At 46.8% G+C, this 24,770-nt stretch overlaps 1 protein-coding gene and 1 long non-coding RNA gene across 3 annotated transcripts in view; one reads left to right on the forward strand and one right to left on the reverse strand.

The window, feature by feature from the left end:
• The window catches only part of CACNA1D (calcium voltage-gated channel subunit alpha1 D), a 1,031,608-nt gene that overhangs the window by 918,489 nt on the left and 88,349 nt on the right, over window positions 1-24,770 (forward strand). For both annotated transcript variants that reach the window (XM_085624624.1, XM_085624625.1), the window contains one exon: window positions 22,469-22,789. In XM_085624624.1, coding sequence (XP_085480750.1) covers window positions 22,469-22,789 — 321 coding nt within the window. The remainder of the gene's footprint in view (window positions 1-22,468; window positions 22,790-24,770) is intronic.
• Window positions 1,642-10,453, reverse strand: LOC146797556 (uncharacterized). Its single transcript, XR_014968503.1, has 2 exons — window positions 9,641-10,453; window positions 1,642-4,591 (listed from the first exon to the last, which is right to left on the reverse strand). It is a non-coding gene; the product is annotated as an uncharacterized LOC146797556 (long non-coding RNA).

The raw sequence follows: 24,770 nt of genomic DNA on the forward strand, positions 1-24,770 counted from the left end.
CAGCGCAAGGGGCTTGTAAATAAGCCCCATGGAATGTAATCCAAGCCAATAGTATAGACCTGATGATGTACTCTGGTGGCGGTTTTGTCCTTACACGCTCCTGCAGGGGCAAAGAGTCACCTAGGAAATGGCTGCCCAGTAGTTGCTGGTAATGGTGAGACAACCTGGACTCTAGCCTTGTGAAAGATGTTAGCCTTGTGACCCAGAAATGAAAGGGAAGGATGAATGTGCTAAGTGTGCTACGCCAAGGAGTCTCTATCTCCCTTATCAATCTGCCCTCAGATATCATGGCTATGGAGGCCCTCAGGACTCTTCTCCCAGCCCGAGAATCTTTAATGCCTTTGCTGTGTGCTTATCTATTCTAATTAAGGCCCAGATTTACTAATATTTTTTGCATTGGGTTTGTCACTTATGATGCCTACCTGAGTCTGGTGTAACAAAAAAAAAAATCTTTATTTCTCCTCGTTATTCCCTCTTTGTATGTGTGCTGCATTGTGCAGCACACATACAAAGTGGAAATACCATCTAAGGAAAGTGTTTGTGCAGGAAGGTATGCCTTACTGCACGAAAATTATCATGACAACAACCCAGGCACCCTTGCACCATGACGTAAGGGTGCCAGCATTGTGGCTTGGCAGCCAAAAGTGCATCAGCTCCAAGAGTTAGCAGCACTATGCCATATCTTTCAAAATATGCTCCCTCTCTTCTACGCGACACAGCGCAGCAACTTCACTTGCTGCGCTGCGTGAAAACTTAGTAAATGTAGCCCTACGTCTTTTGGGTTGCCAGTTTATACAGGTGCAGATTGCTCCCAACTACTTGTCAGGCTGAGTAGCCCAAATACCATCAATGCAAACACATTCAAATTCTGCCTCGATGCTGTGATACTATGGATGCTACCAATACACCCACATTCAGCTCAGACAAACTGAATTTTGATCTTAGATACTCTCTCTTCAGTGGTCTGCAATGCAGCCATATGTCAAATAAATCTCCCCTCGCTGTCAGGGGTGACATTTTAGCCACAGCAGACATGGTCGTCTCCACTTTTTCTCTGATATGTCAAGCTTCTTTTCTGTCTCAGGGTATCTGACAGCCCCTTATTCTCGTTTAGGGAATTCCTGAAATATCGATTTCATTCAGAAGATCGCCATTGATAATCAGAAGCACTGCATAGGCCTGCCCACGTGCTGAATCAAAAAAGCATTTTATGTACAATACAGTTATGTATGTACATATTTACATTTCAAGAGAAGAAACACGTTTTTTTTAAACTGAAAAGAAAAATTAGGAAGCCTACATGCAGGCTATTTTGGCTATTTTGGCCAACTTTTATATAATTGAATATTTTTACTTTTCTAGAAAAACTCTTATCATTAACCCTTTCAGAGAAAAATTAGATAACGGGGGGGGCAATGTAGCTAGATTGGCTACAGCCCTTTGAAGCTGTTAAGACTAATACTGCTCCTTTAAGGAAGCACACACCACCAATACCTCAACATGTCCTATTAGTGACAGCTTCAGTTCTGTTGTACGGAAACTCAGGATCCAGCAGACTGTGGTAAATAAAATATCACGCTCTCAGACTTTTAAATATTAACAATAGGATCATGCATAAAGCAAGAGGCTGAGTCTGTGGTATCAGATTCATAAAGGGCTTTATTCCAATAACTCGAGTCAAAGGGAGAATATCTCCATCACCAAAAAGGATCTGGACGGGGCTGAAAAGTATTCTCGATATTCTCAAAACATTATTCACAGAGTACAGTATATATACATTTCTCAATTGTACGTAAGCAAGAGAGCAAGAGAGAATGAGATTAGAGCATGTGGGCGTGTAAGTAGGCGTGAAGGTGGGCGTCCATGTGGGCGTCCACTTGATGATAAGGGGTAAATTGTCATGTGTGGGTGGATACCTGGAGATGATTTCGCAATGTCAGCAGAAATACTTGGCAGAGATGCGCGCTCAGCAGCATGACGTGTAATTGACGTGCAACTAGGGGGTGAAGGGGACTTGACATTTAGCTCTACATGTGGAGACAAAAGTCTGGGGTTATGTCAACCTAATCCCAAATCATATCTAATATCCTATGTTTAAAGAACTGTGTTATCCACAAGGGAAGGGCTCTCGGACAGAATCTATTCTATACTGACTGTGTGTGTGTGTACAAGCGTCTAAGTGTCTACACTGAATGCGAGGGGATGGGAATATTCCATGGTGACAGGGCTATGAATTACTTGCATGAGGGCAGAGAAACCGGGCCTTTTGCTTGGTAACTGGAGGAATGTTTACTTAAGCTACTAGGCAGGAATGCATCGGCTGAGGGGGAAGCAGATAATTCGAAGGTGAAATACAGCTCTTGGCAGAGAATAGGCTGATGTCAGGCTTCGTGGGCCGCACAGAGAATGAGACAAAGTTCATGGTCACAGATGCAGGCTCAAGCTGAAGCTGTCAGAGGCAGAGAGCAGGGAAAGGCTTTGAGGACAGAATCGGGCCTACTTGCCTGAACTGTAAAAATGGAGTAACTTAGCCATATAAAGTCGGTGGCCTTTCATACTTAGGAATCGAATATCCAGCCTATTCATGGCGGATCTGACAGAGGACATGTTGACGGTGGACGCACATGTATTTGCGTCTTCATAACTGGAACTGGAGGGAACATACATGTACTTGTAACATGCACATAGAACCGTTGGGGTCCAAGATAGGGGACATAACTGATCAGGGAAATCCACATTTCCACATTCCCTCCTTGTCCCCTACTTGCCCGTCAAGAAACATCAATCTTCATTAATCCATCGATTTGCTCATGGAGCATCATTTCTTCTTCTTTCTTCTTCCGGGATCTTGAGCGAAAACCTTGATGTGGAATACACGATGTGGCACACAGACCACAAATCGCTGGTCCACATTGTAGACATAGACAGCAACTGAATAGTATGAGAAGGCCAATACCTAGGAAGGATAGGACCCTCCATCCAAAGGTAGATAATACACTCCAAAACCAACCGGACCAAGTCCAGGTGCCTGGATTCTGGTGTATCTGGCTTACAATCTTATGAAGGCGAGTTATGGCTTTATATACAGATGGCGAATTTTCTGGTATGAAAAATGCAATGGCTTGATCCGATGACCCTACAAGCTCCGCCCCTATCGGCCAGGATAACGTCAAGGACAAGACTATTTTGAAGCACAACAATCCGCATAGCAGACTGCTCTTCTGTTAAATTGCCTAAGGCGGAAATAGTTTCGTTCACTACTGCTTCAAGGGTTCTGGTTAATCTACGTATCAGCTTACTATTGGTAACTGTACCTATATAGGGAAAGAAACCTTTATTGAAATCTGTGTATTTTTCCCATGCTGTTTCAGTGTAATTGACAATTGGGAGATCTCTCTGCTGTCTATTGTGTACTAAATGAGTATTTCTATGAGAATCAGGAGGAGCTAGGAAAACAGGTGGTAGGAGGAATGCTATGTAACAGGTACCGTCCCAATCTAGAGGTAGGCGTATATATGCGGTCTGGCCACATATAAAGTAGGAATGACGAGAAGCTCTAAATGTAGACTTGCCTTGATCACTGAATTTTATTACAGTGGTGCATTTACTATGGCCCATGTGTATGGAGCCATTCTTTCTTATACATAATTCCTCTTTTACTGGGAATACGGACATGGTGGGCAAGATTGGTGTAGCTTCAGATTCAACGTTCAGGATCATGAGGTTAAGTGTAAAATTACCTAATCCATATACTTCATTTCTTAGATCAGTTCCTGTTCTTTTGGGAAGTCCCTCCTTGTTAGGGTAGCAGACTTTAAGCAAAAACTAAATTCAGGTTTCCCCATACCCAGTTGTCTTGATAAACTGCGGAATTCGAATCTAGGGAATTAATCAAACTAAACCATGCTCCACAGGAGCCATTGTGTGTGAACGGATAGAGAATAAAGGGGCAAAACTCCCTTATAGTTCTGATAGGGGGGGGAGTCGGCCACAGACCCAGCAGTCTGTAGCATTGCTAGTCTGATGTGAATGGTGCAGCATCTGAATAAAGGTATTGTTGCGTAAGGCAAGTCGATATGATAGCTCATAGGATGGCAGATCACTAAATGTGTGCTTTATGGTATCATTAGTGGAGGAGTGTAAAAGTGAGGCAATAGGAGGAAAAATAGCATGTAGTATTAAGCTGATACATATTATCGTGATGCTCTTAAGATATTGAAAAATTACAGTCACTATACATCTATTTGCTTCTTATCTAACTCTCTTATTTTTGCTTTATGTTATTGTCCAAGATCTTATGCGAGCCAGAATACATGTTCAACCGCTTCACCACCTAGTGGACTTAATTGATCAAACGGGTTCTGACTTTTTGAATCAAGGTTTAGCTTTGTGGAAACTTCTGGGCATTCTCCTCTAGAAAATGTTGTTCAAAATCCAAGTTCAAAGTTTTTTCCTTTGTAAAAGAGTGGTGAAGGTGCACTTTGACTTTAACGGCCGTCCCCGTGGTCCAGAGCACTGACTTGGGCGCCTGTCATCCAGGAGCGATGGAGTATTCTTTGACCTGGGTGTTGTCAGGGAAGGCGGCAGCAACCTGCGAACAACAAGAGAGTAGTGCAGACATCAAGGAAGCCAGGTAATCTGTCAGCATGTTACTGTCAACATAAGTAATCTTTTAGGCATTGTAGTGCCCACATATTTTGGTGGTCTACCAAAGACCACTTCATAGGGAGATAAGCCTGTTCTAGAATGAGCTACAATTCGCATGTAAAAGAGGGCAACCGGCAGGGTTACCATCCAGTCTATACCTTTGTCTGCGCAAATTTTTAATGTCTGATTATGTCTTTCTACAAGGCCTGCTGCTTCAGGATGTCGCACACAATGGAATTTCCAGGTATACCCTAACAGAAGGGACACCTGCTTCATTAGTACCAGGACATATTTGTAACCTCTACATCTGTTTATTTGGATATAATCCATTTGGAGCACTTCAAAAGGGTGGTCAGGTGGATGGAATCCACCTTGTTCCATCGGAATGCCTTTACCTGCATTGAATTGGCAACAGATCATACATGTTCTGACCTTTTGTTTCGCTGCTGCACGCAGGTGCTTGTTGAACCATATATTCTGTAAGCTATCTATCATTGCTTTCTCTCCTAAGTGTGCAGGACTATGTGCGGTATTTATAATCACTTGTACCATGGTATCAGGAAGAAACCATGTGGATTTGCCCTTTGTCATCCAACCTTGATCAGTCAGTACCCCTCCTTGTTCCGATCATTTCTTTAATTCGTCTACAGTAGCATGTGTCTGAATGTCTTGTACATCCCTGGAAGGATCCCTAACTGTCATGGCTTTGGACAGTGATAGTATCTGTGATTTTGTCATGTCTAGTGGGGTCTGAGCTGTCTGTTTAGCAGTTCGGTCTGCCAGATCATTGCCTTGGGAAATGGTATCTGTGGCTCTAGTATGTGCTTTACATTTTAGGATAGCTATGGCTGTTGGTAAATGTATTGCTTCCAGTAGGGCTTGAATAAGGGGGCCATGCTGTATCTTGGCCCCATGAGAGGTCAAGAAACCTCTTTCTCTCCACAAAATCGGTGTAAATGTTTACTCTCAGGTGCTTAGCTCTTATGCACGCTTGTGTCAGGGCGATGAGCTCTGCTGCTTGTGCTGACAATATGTCTATTCTTTTAGTCTCTATTATTACAGTATCAGCAGTCACTGCATATGCTGCCACTAATTCTCCCGCCCCTGTCCTCATGCATGAGCCGTCAACATATAGTGTTAGCTCGGGGTCTGGGAGTGCAACATCTGTCAAGTCTTGTCTTGGTTTAGTCACGGTATGTATTACTTCAACACAGTTGTGTGGTGAAACGCTTTCTGTACTGGAGGGCAAAAGGGTAGCGGGATTCAGTATGTTGCATCGTCTGATCTCTATGTGTGGTTGAAATAACGTCAGCTCATAATCCGTCAGTCTAGCTACAGTCAGGTGTTGTGTTTGTGTCCGGTTCAAGAGAACCTCTACTGCGTGTGGTACTTGTACTGTCAGAGGGTGGCCCAGCACTATCGAGTCACTTTGTCTTATGGCTAAGGCCATTGCTGCAACTGATTTTTGGCACGCAGGCACAGCCTGTGCTACTGGGTCTAATGTACTAGAAAAATAAGCACAGGGCTCGTGTTTTCCTGCATGATCTTGTGTTAGGACAGATAGTGCTGTTCCATCCCGCTCTGTCACAAAAAGCATAAACGATTTGTTGTAATCAGGGTTTGCTAAAACTGGTGCTTGACATAAAGCTCTCTTTAATTCTTCAAATGCCACAGTGTGTTCTTGTGTCCAAGAGAGGACTTTAGTAGAAGCTGTATTAGGGGCTTGGACTAATTCCCCTGAAAGATCACAATAAAACATGAGAAAAAGGGGAAAACACCATACCTATTTCCTTGGCTTAATTTCTAAGGGGGCTAATTTCTAAGGGGCTTAATTTCTTAAGGGGCTAGCGGGAAGCGAACCTCCTCAGGGGCCACCCTGTGTCTTGACAATACTATTAATCCCTGTGTGTAGCTACTGGGCGTAAGCAAAATTATAGGAGATACACAGCGTATGTGAAACGGCGAGAAATCCTTCAAATTAATGTACAAACCTCATTGTGTTAGCTCATAAGCTAGCCAAATGACATCTCATATGCAAATGTCCCTATTACATGAACCTACACCAACCTGAAGTCAATATTAATGCTAGGAGGCCCTAATAGGAATGCTAAATTACCTAAATATTCGGAAAACCAAGTTTAAGAACAGTTGTTAATGTTGATAATTAATAATTTATCTGCTAAAGAAATCAGTCAATGTGCAATAATTTCCACCTATACAATAAATAGCCTAATTCAAAAACAAGTCAACTTTTGGGGCCACCACTCACAAGAATGAGCTTACTAAAGCAAACTTTAAAAAGGAAATCCTGTCAGATATTTTCTCATTACCCTAAATACCGGGCCTCATATGTCCCTCTGTGGTGGCAGTCCCTATTTAAAACAGGCCTTTCAAGAGTTAAAATGCGAGTGCACAGATCATAATTGTTCCTTAATGTCCAATCTGGAAACATATGACCGAGGCTGCCTGTCTATAAGAGAAAGGCAGTTATGTGAAAAATATTTTAGTCTTGCATAGCCTTTTTCTTTTGTTTCATTCATCTCCAACACCAATTAGACATACACTGATAACGTGTTGTCTGCTATTTTGACAGCATGATAATGGTAATATCATGTCTGTGAAATTTAGTAATTGTGCCAAGCCATCAGTATACCGGGCACAGAAAGCATGGATAATTACACTAACATATATAAATGAGCAGCGATGCGTAATTACAGTACCTACAGCTCAGATGCGAACATTCTGGCCTGCTTAATTTGTCAGGCTTATAATCAATAACTTATTTACCTGCCCTATACAACCCCATCTGGCAGTGGGTCATCCCAATGATGACCGCGTCAAGTCTGACACACAGGATCAGCAACAATAATCAAAAAATGACGAACACACGAACCTGTCTCTTTTTTTTTTTTTTTTTTTTTTTTTATAAAAATGTGCTATGCTTCTTTGTACACAATGTACCCTCATGTCCTAGTCGAAGATGCATCTCACATCTTTCCTCACAGACCCGTAACCACTGGATCATTTATCCAATGCAACTGGTGGCAGCTTGTGGCCACAATTCAAAAATGTCTGAATTTGAAAATCGTTTTTATATAGGCACATAGCCCTTAAAATTCCAAACAAGAGCAACATTTTACTTTCTGACCAGAAGCAATATAACAATTGCTAAAAAATAAAACAAATCTTCTCCATAGACATTTCCTCGGGGCACTTGTTTTGCACAGAATAGAACAAGGGAATCTTTCTCGACTTACATTTCTCAGCTGCCCTGTCTTATCAGAGAAGTTAAAAATAGCCCCTCAGCGCGGCCTGAGCCTGGGCTGCCAGCCATCTTTTGTTTGTTTTTCCTACTCCTGGCCCCAAGGCTCTCCAGCTGCAGGCATTACACAGATGCGATGTCAGAGAAGCCTTCTAAGCAGTGCCCTGTTCTGCTCCTCTCATCGGCCCCCACCTACACTGGCTACAAGGTCAGAATCTGTCTCCGATTTCTGTATCACATTCTGCTCTACACGGCCCCCACCTTCTCCTCACTCTGAAGCTGTCAAAGACAAAAAGACTACTCAATTCCATAAAAACTGCAATAATTCGCTCAATTGAAAAATTATTTTTACATACAATTTGCACTCAGGGGGTCATAATCTTACCGACTTGACCCAGCACATTGGCTCACTGGACCATCAAGAACACAAACCTGTATTCATGAAAAATTTGCAAATTCGAAATACCCACAATTCTTTTTCCAAGCTAAACTTGTCACTAATTATTTTTCGTTAACACTTTGTACATTAGGGGTGTCATCAAATCACAGGAGTTGCTCCTTCTCTAGCTGCACCCCTCTCAATTTCCTATTGACAATGTAGTCAAATGTTGGACCATGTAAACACCAGCTATGCGCTGTTCATTTGGTGGGGGGCTCAAGAACCTTTGGGCTACTATGTAATTAATATATGTATTATAACTGGTCTTTTTACTGGGGCCACTCTTGCTGGGTCCTCTGAAAGGACGGGATAAATACCAGCAACGTCAGTATTTCTTTTTCTGTCAGCCTACGCTCATTTTACCAGCTCAAATTCCTCCTGTAACATCTCATCCTTGGCTTTTCCAGACTCCAGTCCACTCCTCTCTGCTTCGTGAAACACTTACTCTGACCTTCTATGTGACGCCTTGCGCCAAAAACTCAATGGCATCCTTCCAAGCTGGTCTACATTTTCTCTTTCATAAGAGTGTTTCGTTGTCCATCTACTTGTTCTGCTTTTACTCAGATACCTTCCTCAACTAACACGTTTTCTCGGGCTTTGTCTGAATCCTCCATACTTTTCTCTTCTTTTCTGAGCGCTTACTCTGTGCGTCTATGCTATTCTTTACGCCATAATTCAACAGCGTCTTTCTGTGACTGTCTAGCTTTCCTCTTCCACAACTCTTCTTCGACTTTCATGATACATTCGGCATCCCAGGTCCCAGCTACGGGCCATCTCTGACTTTCTGGTAACTCTTTGGTGTAGTCCACCCATAGATCAAGGAATAATATGGCGTCTAAGCCATGCTTGTGAAAAATAAAATGTCCTGTAGTGTCCCTAGGAGGAATAGGAACTGCTTCTTCAAGCACCCCTTTTCTGGTAGTAATCTGTCTTAACTTCGAGAAGAGCGGCATATTGACAACTGATCTGATACTTACTCTTGAACTCACTTAATACGAAAAAAACACAATAATGAACAGTGAACAATGAACAATCATTCATACCACAATATTTGAACACTTTAAACATTAAACATTAAACATTTTAACAACGACCGACAATGATGACAGTCTGCCTAACTAATCACCACGCTGAATTCTTGACAATAACTGAATACTTCGGAATACTTGATATACTGCTAAACAGTACATATACACTGCTAAACAGTGCAGACCGGATTTGTGTACCCAAATCCGTCTTGACCGGCACAACCTATGTGCGCGTCAACACGCCTCCCCGGCGATGGTACTCACCGAGTAGCTCCTTGAAACGGAAGGCCTCAGAGAATGGACTGGACTCGACGACTGCGGACATCGGACCCTCTGGACATCGGGACTTTGAAAACCTGGTGGGCCTCTGTATACCTCAGACGCAGCTCTCTCGCAGGTGGGCTCTGGGTAGACAATCTGCGTTCCTCACCGCCTCGTATGGATGCCTTGTCGCAGTCTGTCCCCTTCGGTGGCCTGAGGGAGTTGGCGGGAAAAAAACCCGCGACGTGCACGCTTGAAGTCCATCACGGCTATGGAAGGGGGCAAAACAGGACCTTCATCTCCGGCGTGTGGGGAAAGAGATTAAACTGTTCGGGCGCCATTCTGTGGTAAATAAAATATCACGCTCTCAGACTTTTAAATATTAACAATAGGATCATGCATAAAGCAAGAGGCTGAGTCTGTGGTATCAGATTCATAAAGGGCTTTATTCCAATAACTCGAGTCAAAGGGAGAATATCTCCATCACCAAAAAGGATCTGGACGGGGCTGAAAAGTATTCTCGATATTCTCAAAACATTATTCACAGAGTACAGTATATATACATTTCTCAATTGTACGTAAGCAAGAGAGCAAGAGAGAATGAGATTAGAGCATGTGGGCGTGTAAGTAGGCGTGAAGGTGGGCGTCCATGTGGGCGTCCACTTGATGATAAGGGGTAAATTGTCATGTGTGGGTGGATACCTGGAGATGATTTCGCAATGTCAGCAGAAATACTTGGCAGAGATGCGCGCTCAGCAGCATGACGTGTAATTGACGTGCAACTAGGGGGTGAAGGGGACTTGACATTTAGCTCTACATGTGGAGACAAAAGTCTGGGGTTATGTCAACCTAATCCCGAATCATATCTAATATCCTATGTTTAAAGAACTGTGTTATCCACAAGGGAAGGGCTCTCGGACAGAATCTATTCTATACTGACTGTGTGTGTGTGTACAAGCGTCTAAGTGTCTACACTGAATGCGAGGGGATGGGAATATTCCATGGTGACAGGGCTATGAATTACTTGCATGAGGGCAGAGAAACCGGGCCTTTTGCTTGGTAACTGGAGGAATGTTTACTTAAGCTACTAGGCAGGAATGCATCGGCTGAGGGGGAAGCAGATAATTCGAAGGTGAAATACAGCTCTTGGCAGAGAATAGGCTGATGTCAGGCTTCGTGGGCCGCACAGAGAATGAGACAAAGTTCATGGTCACAGATGCAGGCTCAAGCTGAAGCTGTCAGAGGCAGAGAGCAGGGAAAGGCTTTGAGGACAGAATCGGGCCTACTTGCCTGAACTGTAAAAATGGAGTAACTTAGCCATATAAAGTCGGTGGCCTTTCATACTTAGGAATCGAATATCCAGCCTATTCATGGCGGATCTGACAGAGGACATGTTGACGGTGGACGCACATGTATTTGCGTCTTCATAACTGGAACTGGAGGGAACATACATGTACTTGTAACATGCACATAGAACCGTTGGGGTCCAAGATAGGGGACATAACTGATCAGGGAAATCCACATTTCCACAAGACGAGGCAACCAATGTTTCTTTTCTTGCACCAGGAAGCAGGGACGATTCTTATAATTACAATTTTGATCCCCCGCACAACAAATTGGATCACAGGTAAATAACTTTTTCAACACCCTCTGAGATCTCTATTGACAATTATAGGCAGTGAATAGAGTAGCAAGTCCATACCCAGAGGTGGAATAAAAGAGTCAAAAGAAAGACCTTATTATTTACCCAAGAAATATATTTCAAGGAGGCTTGACCCACTTGGGGATCAGCTCTAGAGTCATAATCAAGAGTTTTTTCTCCTATCAATATTGGGCAACCTGTAACTGCTACCACAGCCACCTACCGCTGACTCCGACCGCTGTGTACCGCCCCTTCTCGCCGGACCCGCTTCGCGGGTCCCGCTTCGCGGTAACACAGCGGCTGCAATACTCCAAAGGGCTTCTTTCAACCGGCAGGGCTGCGAGGGTAGAGCGGAGGACTCCACGGACCAGGAGTCCCCGCGCGCCCGTTACCAGCTGGGCTCCTCTCCCTGCCGGCCCCGCCCCCAATCGCCGGTAAAGCTAAAAGGCAGTCGAGCCTCACATCAGGTGGATTTCTCCTATCAATATTGGGCAACCTGTAACTGCTACCACAGCCACCTACCGCTGACTCCGACCGCTGTGTACCGCCCCTTCTCGCCGGACCCGCTTCGCGGGTCCCGCTTCGCGGTAACACAGCGGCTGCAATACTCCAAAGGGCTTCTTTCAACCGGCAGGGCTGCGAGGGTAGAGCGGAGGACTCCACGGACCAGGAGTCCCCGCGCGCCCGTTACCAGCTGGGCTCCTCTCCCTGCCGGCCCCGCCCCCTTGGGGTCCTTAGATCTCCCATAAAGGAAAGGTAACATTTCCGCTGCGCGGGAGCGCGCGGGAGGGCGCCGGGAGAAGCCCGGGACAAGGGCGGGACCGTCTGTGGCCGTCCGGGGTCGGACGAGGTTGGGTTGGGCCTAGAGTCTTGGTTCTTTGTACATTCACCGTCTCGTTACACCGCATACTACATTTTGCGTTATATTGTGGCACCTTTATTAATTTTCAACTATGGCCCTAAGATCGGGTAAACAGCGCCTTGTGCATATTCAAACCTCTAAGGGTGTTGTCTCAGGCCCCCTTGACGCTTTTTTCACCCGAGCCACAGGGATACTAGAAAAAGAAATTGAACTAGCCGAGCATAGATTGTCCCTGGACTTAGTTACTGGGAAACGCTCATCTATTGGTGCCCTGGCCCGTGTTAAAAGCCCTTTATCTAATGCTGCATTTAATTGTATCTCTACTTCAGAGACTGAAGCGATAGCTCATGTAGATGGGGACGGAGATCCAACATCCATGTCTAATGATAACTTTGAACCAAAATCTGATAATAACCTGACCTGTTTAGAAGAGGATAGCCAAAATACGAAGGACGACGAGAGTAGCCTGTCCAGAACCCCCCAACTTTACCCTCTAACCTTATCCAGCATGCCTGCTTTGCCTCCAGTACTTACCAATCAGGTTCCACGGAAAAGAAAGCACGCCCCAAGCTCAACGGGAGAAATTGTACAAAAACAACCAAAAATAGATCATGTTAATAGCTCCTCTCATTCCCAGACCATACAAGAACCCCCAATAGTGTACTGTCCTTCATTGGTCCATTCAGGGTCTTCTAATCCATGCCCAACATGTTTTAGCAGTGACGATGTCCTGTTGGTAAAAATAGAAGCAATGATTAAAACCTTATTGCATCCGATCTTAGAAAATACCAGGATATTGTCCGCTAAAATAGATGTCCTGGAAGCAGCGGTCAATATTAATATGGACCTCTTGCAAAACTTAACGACTACTAGTTTTAAGGCAAGGGGCCCTAAAGGGGGTGCTAACCAAGAAGGGGGGTCAACCACAACTATCCCCGCAGGGTCACCTTCTACTATTATTATTAAAAAACCACTAACAGGAGCAAAAACCACAGCTACTACATCGACTATTGTTTGCAGAGCCCTTACTAAAGAAACACCAAAGGCTAAATGCCCAGTGGCAACTAACAACACGCAGGGGAAAAAACCTCCAGCAAATGGCGCAGCAAATCTACCTAATAACACTCCAGCACAGACTTCCATAATGGGTAGGGAGAGGAAATCCACTCTCCAAGATAGGAATCCGAGGACAGACAACAGAAACTCACGACAGCCACCCAGAGTAAATCTACCTCCCGAAACGTCACAATACACCATCGTTCTAACCGGAGTGGCCCCCCTAAGAGAAGGTATTAAAGAATCACAAGGGGATCTGCGGAATAAGGTCATCTTCTGGCTAAACAAACATCGCCCTTTGCCCCCGTCATCTCCCACCGAAATCCTCTTTGTAAGGAGAGTAGAATGGGTGGGCAAGGGCGAAAAAGACCTGGAAGGGGACTGTATTTTAGTTTCATTTAGAGACCCGTGGGTGGTGGAAAGAATCCAAAGGAAAGCTAGATTTGCCCATTTGGGTGATGTACAGACCTTACACCTTGGTTACTTCTACCCACATATGTACCCAATTAATCAAATGGGCCCCAATCATTGGAAACTTAAAGGGGGAATGCCCCGGGAGCCCATAATCCATCACCCACAATACTACCCTCCCCTTTCCAATCATTTCGAGGCACTGTCAGATCTAGAATGGGTTGACTGACTATGCGCACCGACCCAGTTACCGAACACAGCTATAGGGAAGGGGGAGGGAGCGCATATCCCATTTAACCCCACTTCGGAATTAGTAAAGGAGCAACAGTCCCTTTTCCATAACAACACTAGTATGCTGAGGGGGCAAAGTGAGGAAGAGGCTTCCACCTCCAATATAGTTGTGACTAGTCTAACAAATGACAGCTTACCGAGCTCCCATTCCCCCCCCAATGTTAGCAATAACCATGTAGAGGTAAACTCTTTAATTTCACATATGGTATCTTGGAATGTTGCTGGAGTTAAGACCCGTATGATTTCTGAGGATTGGTTGGCCTTTATAGGTAAACATGAGGTTGTCCTCCTGCAAGAAACATGGGCCACATCTCCGTCTTATATGGCTGGATACATAAATTTTTTTAAACCAGCTATAAAAGGTACTAAAGGGCGGGCGTCAGGGGGTCTGATCACCTGGGTAAAGCAGGCCTGGTGTTTTTCAGTTTCTGAACTGTATGTGGATAATCCCGACATATTGGCTATAAGGCTGAGGGAAGTTGGGGGGCAGAAAATGCTTATTATTAACATATACTCTAGAGGCCTCCCTGGCGGCCGTGGCCCCAAGATGATAGGCGCCCTAGACACATTACTAATGGGATGGAATAAAGGCTCATTTATTATAATAGCGGGTGATATTAATTGCACAATTGAACCACTGTACCTGCCGGAAGACAACTGGGGGTTTGAAGAAGATGCGACCTGGAAAATCCCCGAACTTTCCAATAAACAGCCAGTTAAAGCAACGGAGGCTGCCCTGAATTGGACTGCTTTCTGCCTTACTTGGGGACTAAGGGCCGCAAACGGACGCACCAAATCGGACATTGGAGCCAATCCCACTTTTGACAATGGTGTGAGGAAAAGTCGTATTGACTACATCCTCATAAAAATGGAATATTGGAGTCTAATTGTCGATATGGAAATTGTATTGCGTCCGGAAAGCGACCACAACCCATTGTCCCTGAAAGTTAAAACGTATGGCATGAAAAGACTAGCGGAACCAGATCCAAGGGGGCAAGGGGTTGTAACCGTATCAAATGACCGCAGGAGACTGAAATGGTCAACCATATCAAATGATGCAATGATACAGGCCAACATTGAAAATGTGGTGACTAATTCTTTAAATAAAGTGAGGTCTGCTGTTGTTGAGAGGGGTCAGGGTGATTTAGACAAGATCATGGGTATACATGACAAATGCTTCTCTGAGCTTAAAACTATTCTCTCAAAACCTTGTAAGCCTAGCAACGGGCACCAGAATGCTCCAAGAGCAAAATGGTATAATAGAGAGTGTAGAGAGGCGCATAGTCACCTAATAGAGAAAGTTAAATCCAGAGACTCAAGTGCAATAAAAGAGGCCAGACAAAGGTACAAAAGAGTCCAATGGGAGGCAATGAGGGAATGGGAAGACGACTTTTGGGCAGACCTTTTGGACGCTAGTAAATCTAACAACCAGACCAAATTCTGGGATATCGTTAAATGCGGAAAAGACGGTGAATTCCGTATCCCGTCTAACAACGTATCTCCGGAAGTCTGGATAAATCATTACTCCTCCCAATTTTGTACAGTAGTTGTTGACCCTACGTCTGCACCTAATCTGCTACCGGCAATACCCCCTGGCAACGTGACTATGTCCTTTACAGAAGCGGAAACGGAGCATGCAATAGGCCTAATCAAGAGAGGGAAAGCTCCTGGGTTAGATCAAATCCCAGCAGACCTATTTAAGCAAAACCTAGGCCTTTGGGTTCCCTATTTAACCAGCATATCTAACACTATAGCGAGAGGTGCCCATATACCCAGAACTTGGAAGGGGGCGGAGATCCTCCCTATACACAAAAAGGGTGATAGATCGAACCCAGGGAACTATCGCCCTATCAGCCTAATCGACTGCTTTCAGAAAGTTTTTGCCCGTATGATTCTGGCGAGGGTCCAAGGGTGGATTGAACTAGAAGGAATACTGTCCCCGCTACAGGCGGGCTTTAGATCTGGTATAAGTACCATTGACCAGGTTCTGAGGTTCTGCATGATTTTCTGGAAGGTCGTTATACTGGGGGGCGGCACCATCTTTGCTGCTTTCATAGATTTGAAATCAGTTTTTGATTTGGTGCCGAGGGGAAAATTATGGCAGGTACTAAGGGACCTAGGAATGCCGGGAGAACTGGTGGAGATGATTATCAGACTACACGAAGATAACTTTGCCAGGGTAAGATGGGGGTTACAAGGACAATATACTGACTCATTTCCGGTTTCACGGGGAGTCCGTCAGGGGTGCGTTCTTGCCCCCACCCTCTTCTTACTCTTTATAGATCAGGTAGTGAAATTCTTCGGTCCTATTAATACTGACGCACCGTCCTTGGCGGGGACTAAATTCCCAATGTTGATCTTTGCGGACGACACCCTTCTCCTTTCTAAGACTAGGGGAGGTTTGCAGTCGGCTTTAAGTCACTTTGAGGAATATTGTAAACAGAACGACCTTCAGATAAATGTGGGGAAAACCAAGTTTATGGTTTTCTCCAGGAAAAAACCAATACGTAGTAGTGTACAACTTAACAGGGTTAACCTGGAACAAGTTGATACGATGACGTACCTGGGGGTCACTCTGGATTGCCGACTGTCTTGGAAACCACAAATAGAGACCCAACAGCTAAAACTTGCCCAACTGACTGGTTGTCTTTTGCGTGAGCAAAAGAAATCAATCACTAAAAGGGTTGTCCCCGCCCTTCAAATCTATGATGTTAAAATTAATGCTGCGACACTTTATGGGGCAGAGTTATGGGGTTTTATGGACCTCTCGAGTTTGTATAGGATACAGTGTAGGTTTCTTCGTAATCTGGTAGGGCTGCCCCAATCAACCCCACAGATTCCACTTTGCCACGACATGGGCTGCCTCCCAATATCGGACATGGCAAGATACAGAGTAGTGTCCACTTGGAGGCGCATATGGACTTCGGAGGATTTGGCCCTTTTTGCAAAAGAGCTAACCGAGGTAAAGGCCATGTGGGGATCGGAGCGAATCCCATGGCTTCGCTCGGTGAAAAGGAGCCTGCATGATATGGGCTTGAGCCATTTGTGGGTCTCGCCAGGTACGAACAACTTTCCATCGAAAAAGGAATTTAAGGGTTTATTTTGGGCCTCAACTCGCCTTCCCTTGGCACATGCCTCCAGTTCTGACAATTTGACGGGGCGTTTTTTAAGTTTTAAAATGGATCCAGCCCGGGAGGCATACTGGGACCTTATCACCAGGTCAATGGATAAAAAACTATACCACCAATTCCGAGTGGGCTCATTACCCCTAAACTCCTTTACCTCATCTTGGGGCAATAGCTCCACCAACTCTTGTAGTCGCTGCCCCGGATGTAAGGAAACCGAGGGTCACTTTTTGTTCGCCTGTCCTCAATACAGAGAACCCCGCTTAAAATGGTTAAAACCCATTTTTAAACGTATGACATGTAAAAAATCCTCGGATGCTATTTGGGCTCTAAAAACAAACACCTCTGATTTTATTGTGATATGCTTGGCAAAGTACTTAGGCTGGGCATGGGCAATCAGAGCTAGGAGGAACTTAATTGTCTCTGGATCATAAAGCACAATGTGTATAGTGTTTATCTGTATATGTTTAAATCAACCCTTATGATCAGCTATATCCAATATCTTGTCCCAATAATGGTTTAATAATTTTTTTTTTAATTGTATTTTTTTAGACTGATTGTATACTTGATAAACAAATTGATTTTTATTCTTCTAGCATGAATTTGTATAATGTGGAGATTTTGATACTATTTTTAAATACTTGTTTAAATTGTCTTTTATGATTTTATCATCGAAATAAAAACATTAAAAACCTGAAAACCTGAGTAGTGCCTTGTGAAAGTAAGAGATGACCTCCAGATAGCTGCTTTGCACATTTCTGCTGTAGGGAGGTTTCTCAATGAAGCAGTAGTAGTAGCTTTACCTTTTGTGGAATGAGACAAAAGTCTACCTGCCAATGATTTGGTGGCTTTTTGGTAACACAATAAGATACATGACACAATTCATCTGGAAAGAGACTTTTTGTAGTGGACATATCTGCCCAAACATGTCCATAATTTATAAACAACTGTTTGGACTTATGATTGCCCTTTTTTGTCTAGATAACATTTCAGAATCTTTCTGACCACAGGTTATGGAGAGACCTTGCTTTGAGCTGGCGCAGGAAAAGTCTTTTTCTTCCCATTATATGTCCCACCTCTCTTCAATCAATCAATCATGGAATTTATAGAGCGCGCTACTCACCCGTGAGGGTCTCAAGGCGCTAGGGGAAGGGGTGCTGCTACTGCTCGAAGAGCCAGGTCTTGAGGTGCTTCCTGAAGCTGTGGTGGTCCTGGGTCAGTCGAAGGTGAGTGGGGAGGGAGTTCCAAGTCTTTGCTGCGAGGTAGGAGAAGGATCTTCCTCCTGTGGTGGCTCTGCGGATCCGTGGGACGATGGCAAGGGCGAGGTTGGTGGACCGTAGCTGGCGGTTGGGGGTGTAGAACGAGAGTCGGTTGTTGAGGTATTCAGGGCCCATGTTGTGGAGTGCTTTGTGTGCGTGGGTGAGCAGTCTGAACGTGATCCTTTTGCTGACGGGGAGCCAGTGGAGGTTTCTCAGGTGCGTAGAGATGTGGTTGCAGCGGGGAATGTTGAGGATGAGTCGTGCGGAGGCGTTTTGTATGCGCTGGAGACGGTTCTGGAGTTTGGCGGTTGTTCCAGCGTAGAGGGCGTTCCCGTAGTCCAGTCGGCTGGTGACGAGGGCCTGGGTGACTGTTTTTCTGGTTTCGGTGGGGATCCAGCGGAAGATCTTCCGGAGCATGCGAAGGGTGTTGAAGCATGAGGATGAGACAGCGTTGACTTGTTTGGTCATTGTGAGCGAGGAGTCTAGGATGAAGCCCAGATTGCGTGCGTGGTCCGTGGGTGTCGGTGCGGTGCCCAGCGCCGGGGGCCACCAGGAGTTGTCCCAAGCCGAGGGGGATGGTCCGAGGATGAGGACCTCCGTCTTGTCCGAGTTGAGTTTGAGACAGCTGTGCTTCATCCAGTCTGCTACCTCTTTCATTCTTTCCTGGAAGTTTGGTTTGGTGATGGCTGGGTCCTTGGTGAGGGAGAGAATCAGCTGGGTGTCGTCGGCGTAAGAGATGATGTTGATGTTGCGTTTCTGTGCGATGGTGGCGAGGGGGCTCATGTAGATATTGAAGAGAGTAGGGCTGAGCGAGGATCCTTGGGGTACGCCACAGATGATTTCGGTTGCCGATGAGCGGAAGGGGGAAGTCAGACTCTCTGGGTTCTGCCAGTGAGGAATGAGGAGATCCATTCCAGGGCCTTCCCCTGGATGCCCGTGTTGTTGAGGCGGTGTACTAGAGTGCGGTGGCATACGTGTCAAAGGCAGCTGAGAGGTCCAGGAGGATGAGGGCGGCTGTTGCCCCGTTGTCCATCAGGGTTCTGATGTTGTCTGTGGCTGCGATGAGGGCCGTCTCGGTGCTGTGGTTTGCCCGGAATCCGGACTAGGAGGGGTCGAGTGAGTTGTTATCCTCGAGGAAGGTGGTCAACTGTTTGTTGACGGTCTTCTCGATGACTTTCGCCGGGAAGGGGAGGAGTGAGATGGTCCGGAAGTTCTTGAGGTCCCTGGGGTCTGCGGTGGGTTTTTTCAGGAGGGCATTGATCTCTGCGTGCTTCCAGCTCTCAGGGAAGGTAGCTGATGCGAAGGAGCTGTTGATGATGTTCCGTAGGTGGGGTGCGATGATGGTGTCGGCCTTGTTGAAGATGTGGTGGGGGCATGGGTCGGAGGGGGAGCCCGAGTGGATGGTGTTCATGGCGTGGATGGTGTCTTCGGTGCTGATGGGAGTCCAGGAGTTGATGGTGATGGTGGGGTCCCTGGACTGGTGTCTGGAGGTGGAAGTTGGGGTCCGAAGCTTGTAGTGTATGTCTGCGATCTTGCGGTGGAAGAAGGTTGTGAGGGAGTTGCAGAGGTCTTGCGTAGGGGTGATGTCGTTGTTGCTGGCGTTGGGGTTGGAGAACTCTTTGACGATGCTGAAGAGTTCCTTGCTGTTGTGGGTGTTGTTGTCGAGTCGTTCCTTGAGTGATGTCCTCTTGGTGTTCCGGATCTGCTGATGATATTCGCGGGTGGCGGTTTTGAGGGCAGTCATGTCTTCCGTTGTCCGTTCTTTGCGCCAGGTCTTTTCGAGATTACGGCAGGATTTCTTTGCGGCTTTGAGGGCGTCTGTGAACCATGAACATTTTCTGGTGGAGGTCTTGTTGTTGGTGTTTTTTAGTGGGGCGAGGTCGTCGGCGCAGTTGGTGATCCAGTGTGTGAGGTTGAGTGCTGCGATGTTGGTGTCGGGTGCGTTGGTGTCGGCAAGTGGGTTCTGGCTCAGTGATGTGGTGAGTTGGTCCGTGGTGATTTTGCTCCAGCATCTGCGGGGGATCCGAAGCGTGTGCTGGTGTGAGGTTGTCCTTTTGAATGTGAAGTGTACGCAGCTGTGGTCGGTCCAGTGTAGGCCTGTGGCGTGGTTGAAGGCGATGTGGTTGCTAGCTGAGAGGATGGCGTCGAGGGTGTGGCCGGCGCGGTGTGTGGGGGAGTTCACCAGTTGCTTGAGTCCGAGGCTGGTGAGGTTGTCGAGTAGCGTGGTGGTGGCGTTGTCGTTGTTGTTTTCCAGGTGGAAGTTGAGGTCCCCTAGGAGGATGTACTCTGGTGAGGCTAAGGCGTGCGGGCTGATGAGGTCGGCGATGGTTTCGCTGAATTGTGTGCGTGGGCCCGGGGGTCGGTAGATGAGTGTTCCTCTGAGGGTGGTCTGGGAGTTGGTGTGGATCTGGAAGTGTAGGAGTTCGGCGGAGGGGGTGGCGTTTTCGGTGTTGGTCGTGATGCTGATGGTGTTCCTGTAGATGATAGCGATCCCTCCTCCTGTTTTGTTGGTGCGGTCCCTCCGGGTGATCTTGTAGCCGTCCGCGATGGCTGTGGCGATGTCGGGGGCTGAGGAGGCGTTCATCCAGGTTTCCGTGAGGAAGGCGACGTCCGGTGCTGTGGGTGCGTCTGTGGGTGGCTTGATAGCAGGCGTGCGGTCGTACGGGGTTGAGTGCGATGAGTGCGGCGGTGTCATAACTCCGATGGTTGGGTTGGGTCTTGCCTGGTCCAGGGGTTCCGGCACTGGGCGCGGTCCAGGCGTGGATGGGCGTGCCGATTGCGCGCCGAAGGCGTTCGCGTGGTCCCCGCCATAAATGGCCAAGTGGGGAGGGAGGAGCAGCTGGGAGGCGGGAGCGGGGCGGCGAATGGGAAGGGGGAACAGGGTACAGAAACAAAAAGGGTCGGGCCGCAGGGGGAGCACAGGCGGGAAAAACCCGGCGGGAAAACCCGGTCCCAGAGAGCGGCGAAGGGGGAGAAAATAACAACAACAAGAGATGGGAAAATAACAGAGCACTGGGCAGAAACAAGCAGGCAAGTACAAAAACTGGGCAGAGAAGTATATCACAGGGCACAAATCACAGGGCACCAGAAGCAGAGCAGCAGAGAATACTTAAGGAGCGAGAAAGGGCGAACTCGCGGCAGCAGCGGTGAGGCACTGGGCGCACTAGCGGGGAGCCGTGCGGTGCGTGGTGCGACCGGCCCTGAAATCAGGGTCAGAGGTCACAGCTCACCACTGCGCGGTCCCCGCCATAAATGGCCAAGTGGGGAGAGAGGAGCAGCTGGGAGGCGGGAGCGGGGCGGCGAATGGGAAGGGGGAACAGGGTACAGAAACAAAAAGGGTCGGGCCGCAGGGGGAGCACAGGCGGGAAAAACCCGGCGGGAAAACCCGGTCCCAGAGAGCGGCGAAGGAGGAGAAAATAACAACAACAAGAGATGGGAAAATAACAGAGCACTGGGCAGAAACAAGCAGGCAAGTACAAAAACTGGGCACAGAAGTATATCACAGGGCACAAATCACAGGGCACCAGAAGCGGAGCAGCAGAGAATACTTAAGGAGCGAGGAAGGGCGAACTCGCGGCAGCAGCGGTGAGGCACTGGGCGCACTAGCGGGGAGCTGTGCGGTGCGTGGAGCGACTGGCCCTGAAATCAGGGTCAGAGGTCACTATGGGAACTCTTGTGGTGTTCCCAAGAGTTCCCATAGTCTCTTCATATTTCCAATACATATATCCTTCCTTGGTTTTCTAGCTCCTAATTTCACATGTCTTACCATTACTACAACTAAGACTTCAAATGTTGTGCTTTCTCTGCCAATGGACACAAATTCCACAGCGTTGACAAAGCTAAAACTAAAGAAATGCTTCTGGCATACCCTCTTTAAACAGTGCGTTTTGTATCAGTTTCAGCTGGACTGCCCCTTCAGGGTCGACATCAGACCGCATCTGGTGTATCCTCTTTTCTGAGTGTGCAACCACAAACAAAAGAAGGATGGAATCTAGCTTACTAGGTTTCTTTCCTTTAGCTCACAGAGCAAAGTAAAAAGCATTTTCTGTTCCAGGAACAAATGAATTGTTATTACATTTAATTCAAAGTAGTGAAGCAATATTGTAATGTTCATTGCTTGACACATATAAAAGAAAGTTCTCCAAACAGATTGAAACAAATATTGTTGTTTTTCATTATTTTCAGATTATGGCTGTTGCAGGACTGGATTCCACCAAAGTTCAAAAACATTCCCCCAGTCGTTCAACGCGCTCCTGGGCCACCCCTCCAGCAACTCCATCCAACAGAGACCGAACCCCCTATTACACCCCGCTAATCCGAGTAGAAAAGGCAGAGTCAAGGGAACAGATGGACGGCAGCCTGTCCTCTCTCAACAGATGCTCTTGGTACTCCGACGAGACCGACGTTTCATACAGAACATTTAAACCCGCCAATTTAACTGTACCAATTAACTTTGCATACAAGCAGAGCGAGAAACAAAGAAGTGCTGACAGTTTGGTAGAAGCGGTAAGTAAAATGTTAATTTAAGTGTACATATGGGCTAACCTGGCAAAAGAAGGGGCGTGGCTGTTAATAGGGGCGGGGCTAAAATGGCAGACAATCAGGATCAGGTAATGCTCAGGCCAAGCTGAGAAAAACAAGCATTGGGATAGCCAATAGGTCTCGCCTTTGGGAACTTATAAGTATTTATTTCTGCAGCAGGTCCCAAAGGCGAGACCTATTGGCTATGCCAATGCTTGTTGTTATATCTGGGCATGTTGAGAGGCTAGGGGACTGGGTCTCGATGTCGGGTTGGGAGCACAGCAATGACCTACTCAATTTGAATGCGTGGGTAATACAACCGGAGGGGTGAAATGAAAGGTTCACTACCAGGAATAACAGGAAGGTAGAAAGTTAGGCTGGTTAGAAAGGTAAGGAGGGGTAGAGGCAGGCATGGTGGTGAGGGGAGAAACAGATGCATGCTAGGAGAGCGCTGTGAGGGAGGGAGGCAAAATGGGAAGAGGCACTGAAAGGTGGGTCGGGTAAAGACCGTAGTGAGGCAAACAGAAGGGTAGCGAGGGGTGAAGGGTAGACAAAGAAGTGAGGTGTAGAAGAAAAAGATTCAGGAGCAGAGACAGGTAAATCAAAGCTGGAGAGGGGAGAATAACGCAGTCGTAGAATGTGAGAGGGCCAGGTAGAGAGAGGGAGAGGTGTGTCAGAGACAGGTAGAGACAGCTGAGGAAGAGGGAATAATGAAGACTAAGGTAGACAGGTGAGGTAGAGGGGTGCGTTGATATAAAGGAAGTGCAGAGATGTGTCAGAGAGATGTTACTGAAGAGAAAAAGAAGTAGATGTATTGAGAAAGGAGTAAGGTACTAAAAGGGGGCGAACAGAGGTAGAACGAGTGGAAGGGGAGAGAACACATAGAAGATGAATGGCAGGGTAAAATGAGCGATCAGGCAGTGAGTGTGAGGAGTGGGATACAGAGGGATATGTGGCAGTGAGCGCGAGGTGTGGGGTACCGAGGGATATGTTGTGGCAGTGAGCACAAGGTGTGGGGTACAGAGGAATATGTTGCAGCAGTGAGCACGAGGTGTGGGGTACAGAGGGATATAAGGCAGTGAGCGCGGGAGTGGGGTACAGGGGGATATGAGGCAGTGAAACACAGGGTCGGGACGTCCTGCCAGACATGATAGGGTGCATACTGGCAGATAGATATGTTATTGACACGAATCTGTGTACGTTTTAGTGGGATCTGAAATCCGGGCTATGCTGCAACCTCAATTTTTGACTTGGGAGGATAATGCATCGACTCCCTCCAGAACTTCATTCAGAAGACCCCTTGCTCTCAGGCTACACAGTGTTAAAAGGAGGTCTTGGTGTCCAGACCTAACCACTTGTGCTTGTAGCGCAGCTCAAACTTGCCATTGTCATTCTGTTTGTGATAATCAGCCACAGACAGAATGACAATGGGCGGGAGGGGCTGCGAGGAGGTGGGCTAGGCGCCCCATCAGGGAGTTGAGGCCTCTGGCAGGGAACACCTCTGCTCCCTGCAGGGCCCGGAATTACGGACAAAAGGCGTCCGTAAAAGCATGGGGGGCAAGGAGGGGCGCTCCGGGGGGGCAAGCGCCCCTCCTTGCTCCCCCTGCGGACGCCCATGAGTGTACATGCACTTTTAACCCATGCATGTGAGTAACTCTTCCCCCGAGCTAATCCCCTCACAAAAAGTTTCCGTGAAGACGCTCCTTGACTTTGTAAGGCTACAGCCTATTAGTCTTCCTTTCGGTGCAAAATTAACCATCATCGGTCATATTAATCAAAAATAGTACAGCAGTTAGTCTTAAGTCTTTTGCTCCACCCATTGCCATGGGATGGGTGGTGACTGCTTTTGGTTTTTAGTGTCGTGTTCTATGAACTGAGCGTCAGCTGTTCCTGCCATCAGTCGCCCCCTGAGGCTGAGTGAATCCTCAGGTATAAATAGAGGAACATTCCGGGGCGGAGCTAGCCA

Source organism: Triturus cristatus, chromosome 9 (genome assembly GCF_964204655.1).
Source record: "Triturus cristatus chromosome 9, aTriCri1.1, whole genome shotgun sequence".
NCBI lineage: Eukaryota > Metazoa > Chordata > Amphibia > Caudata > Salamandridae > Triturus > Triturus cristatus.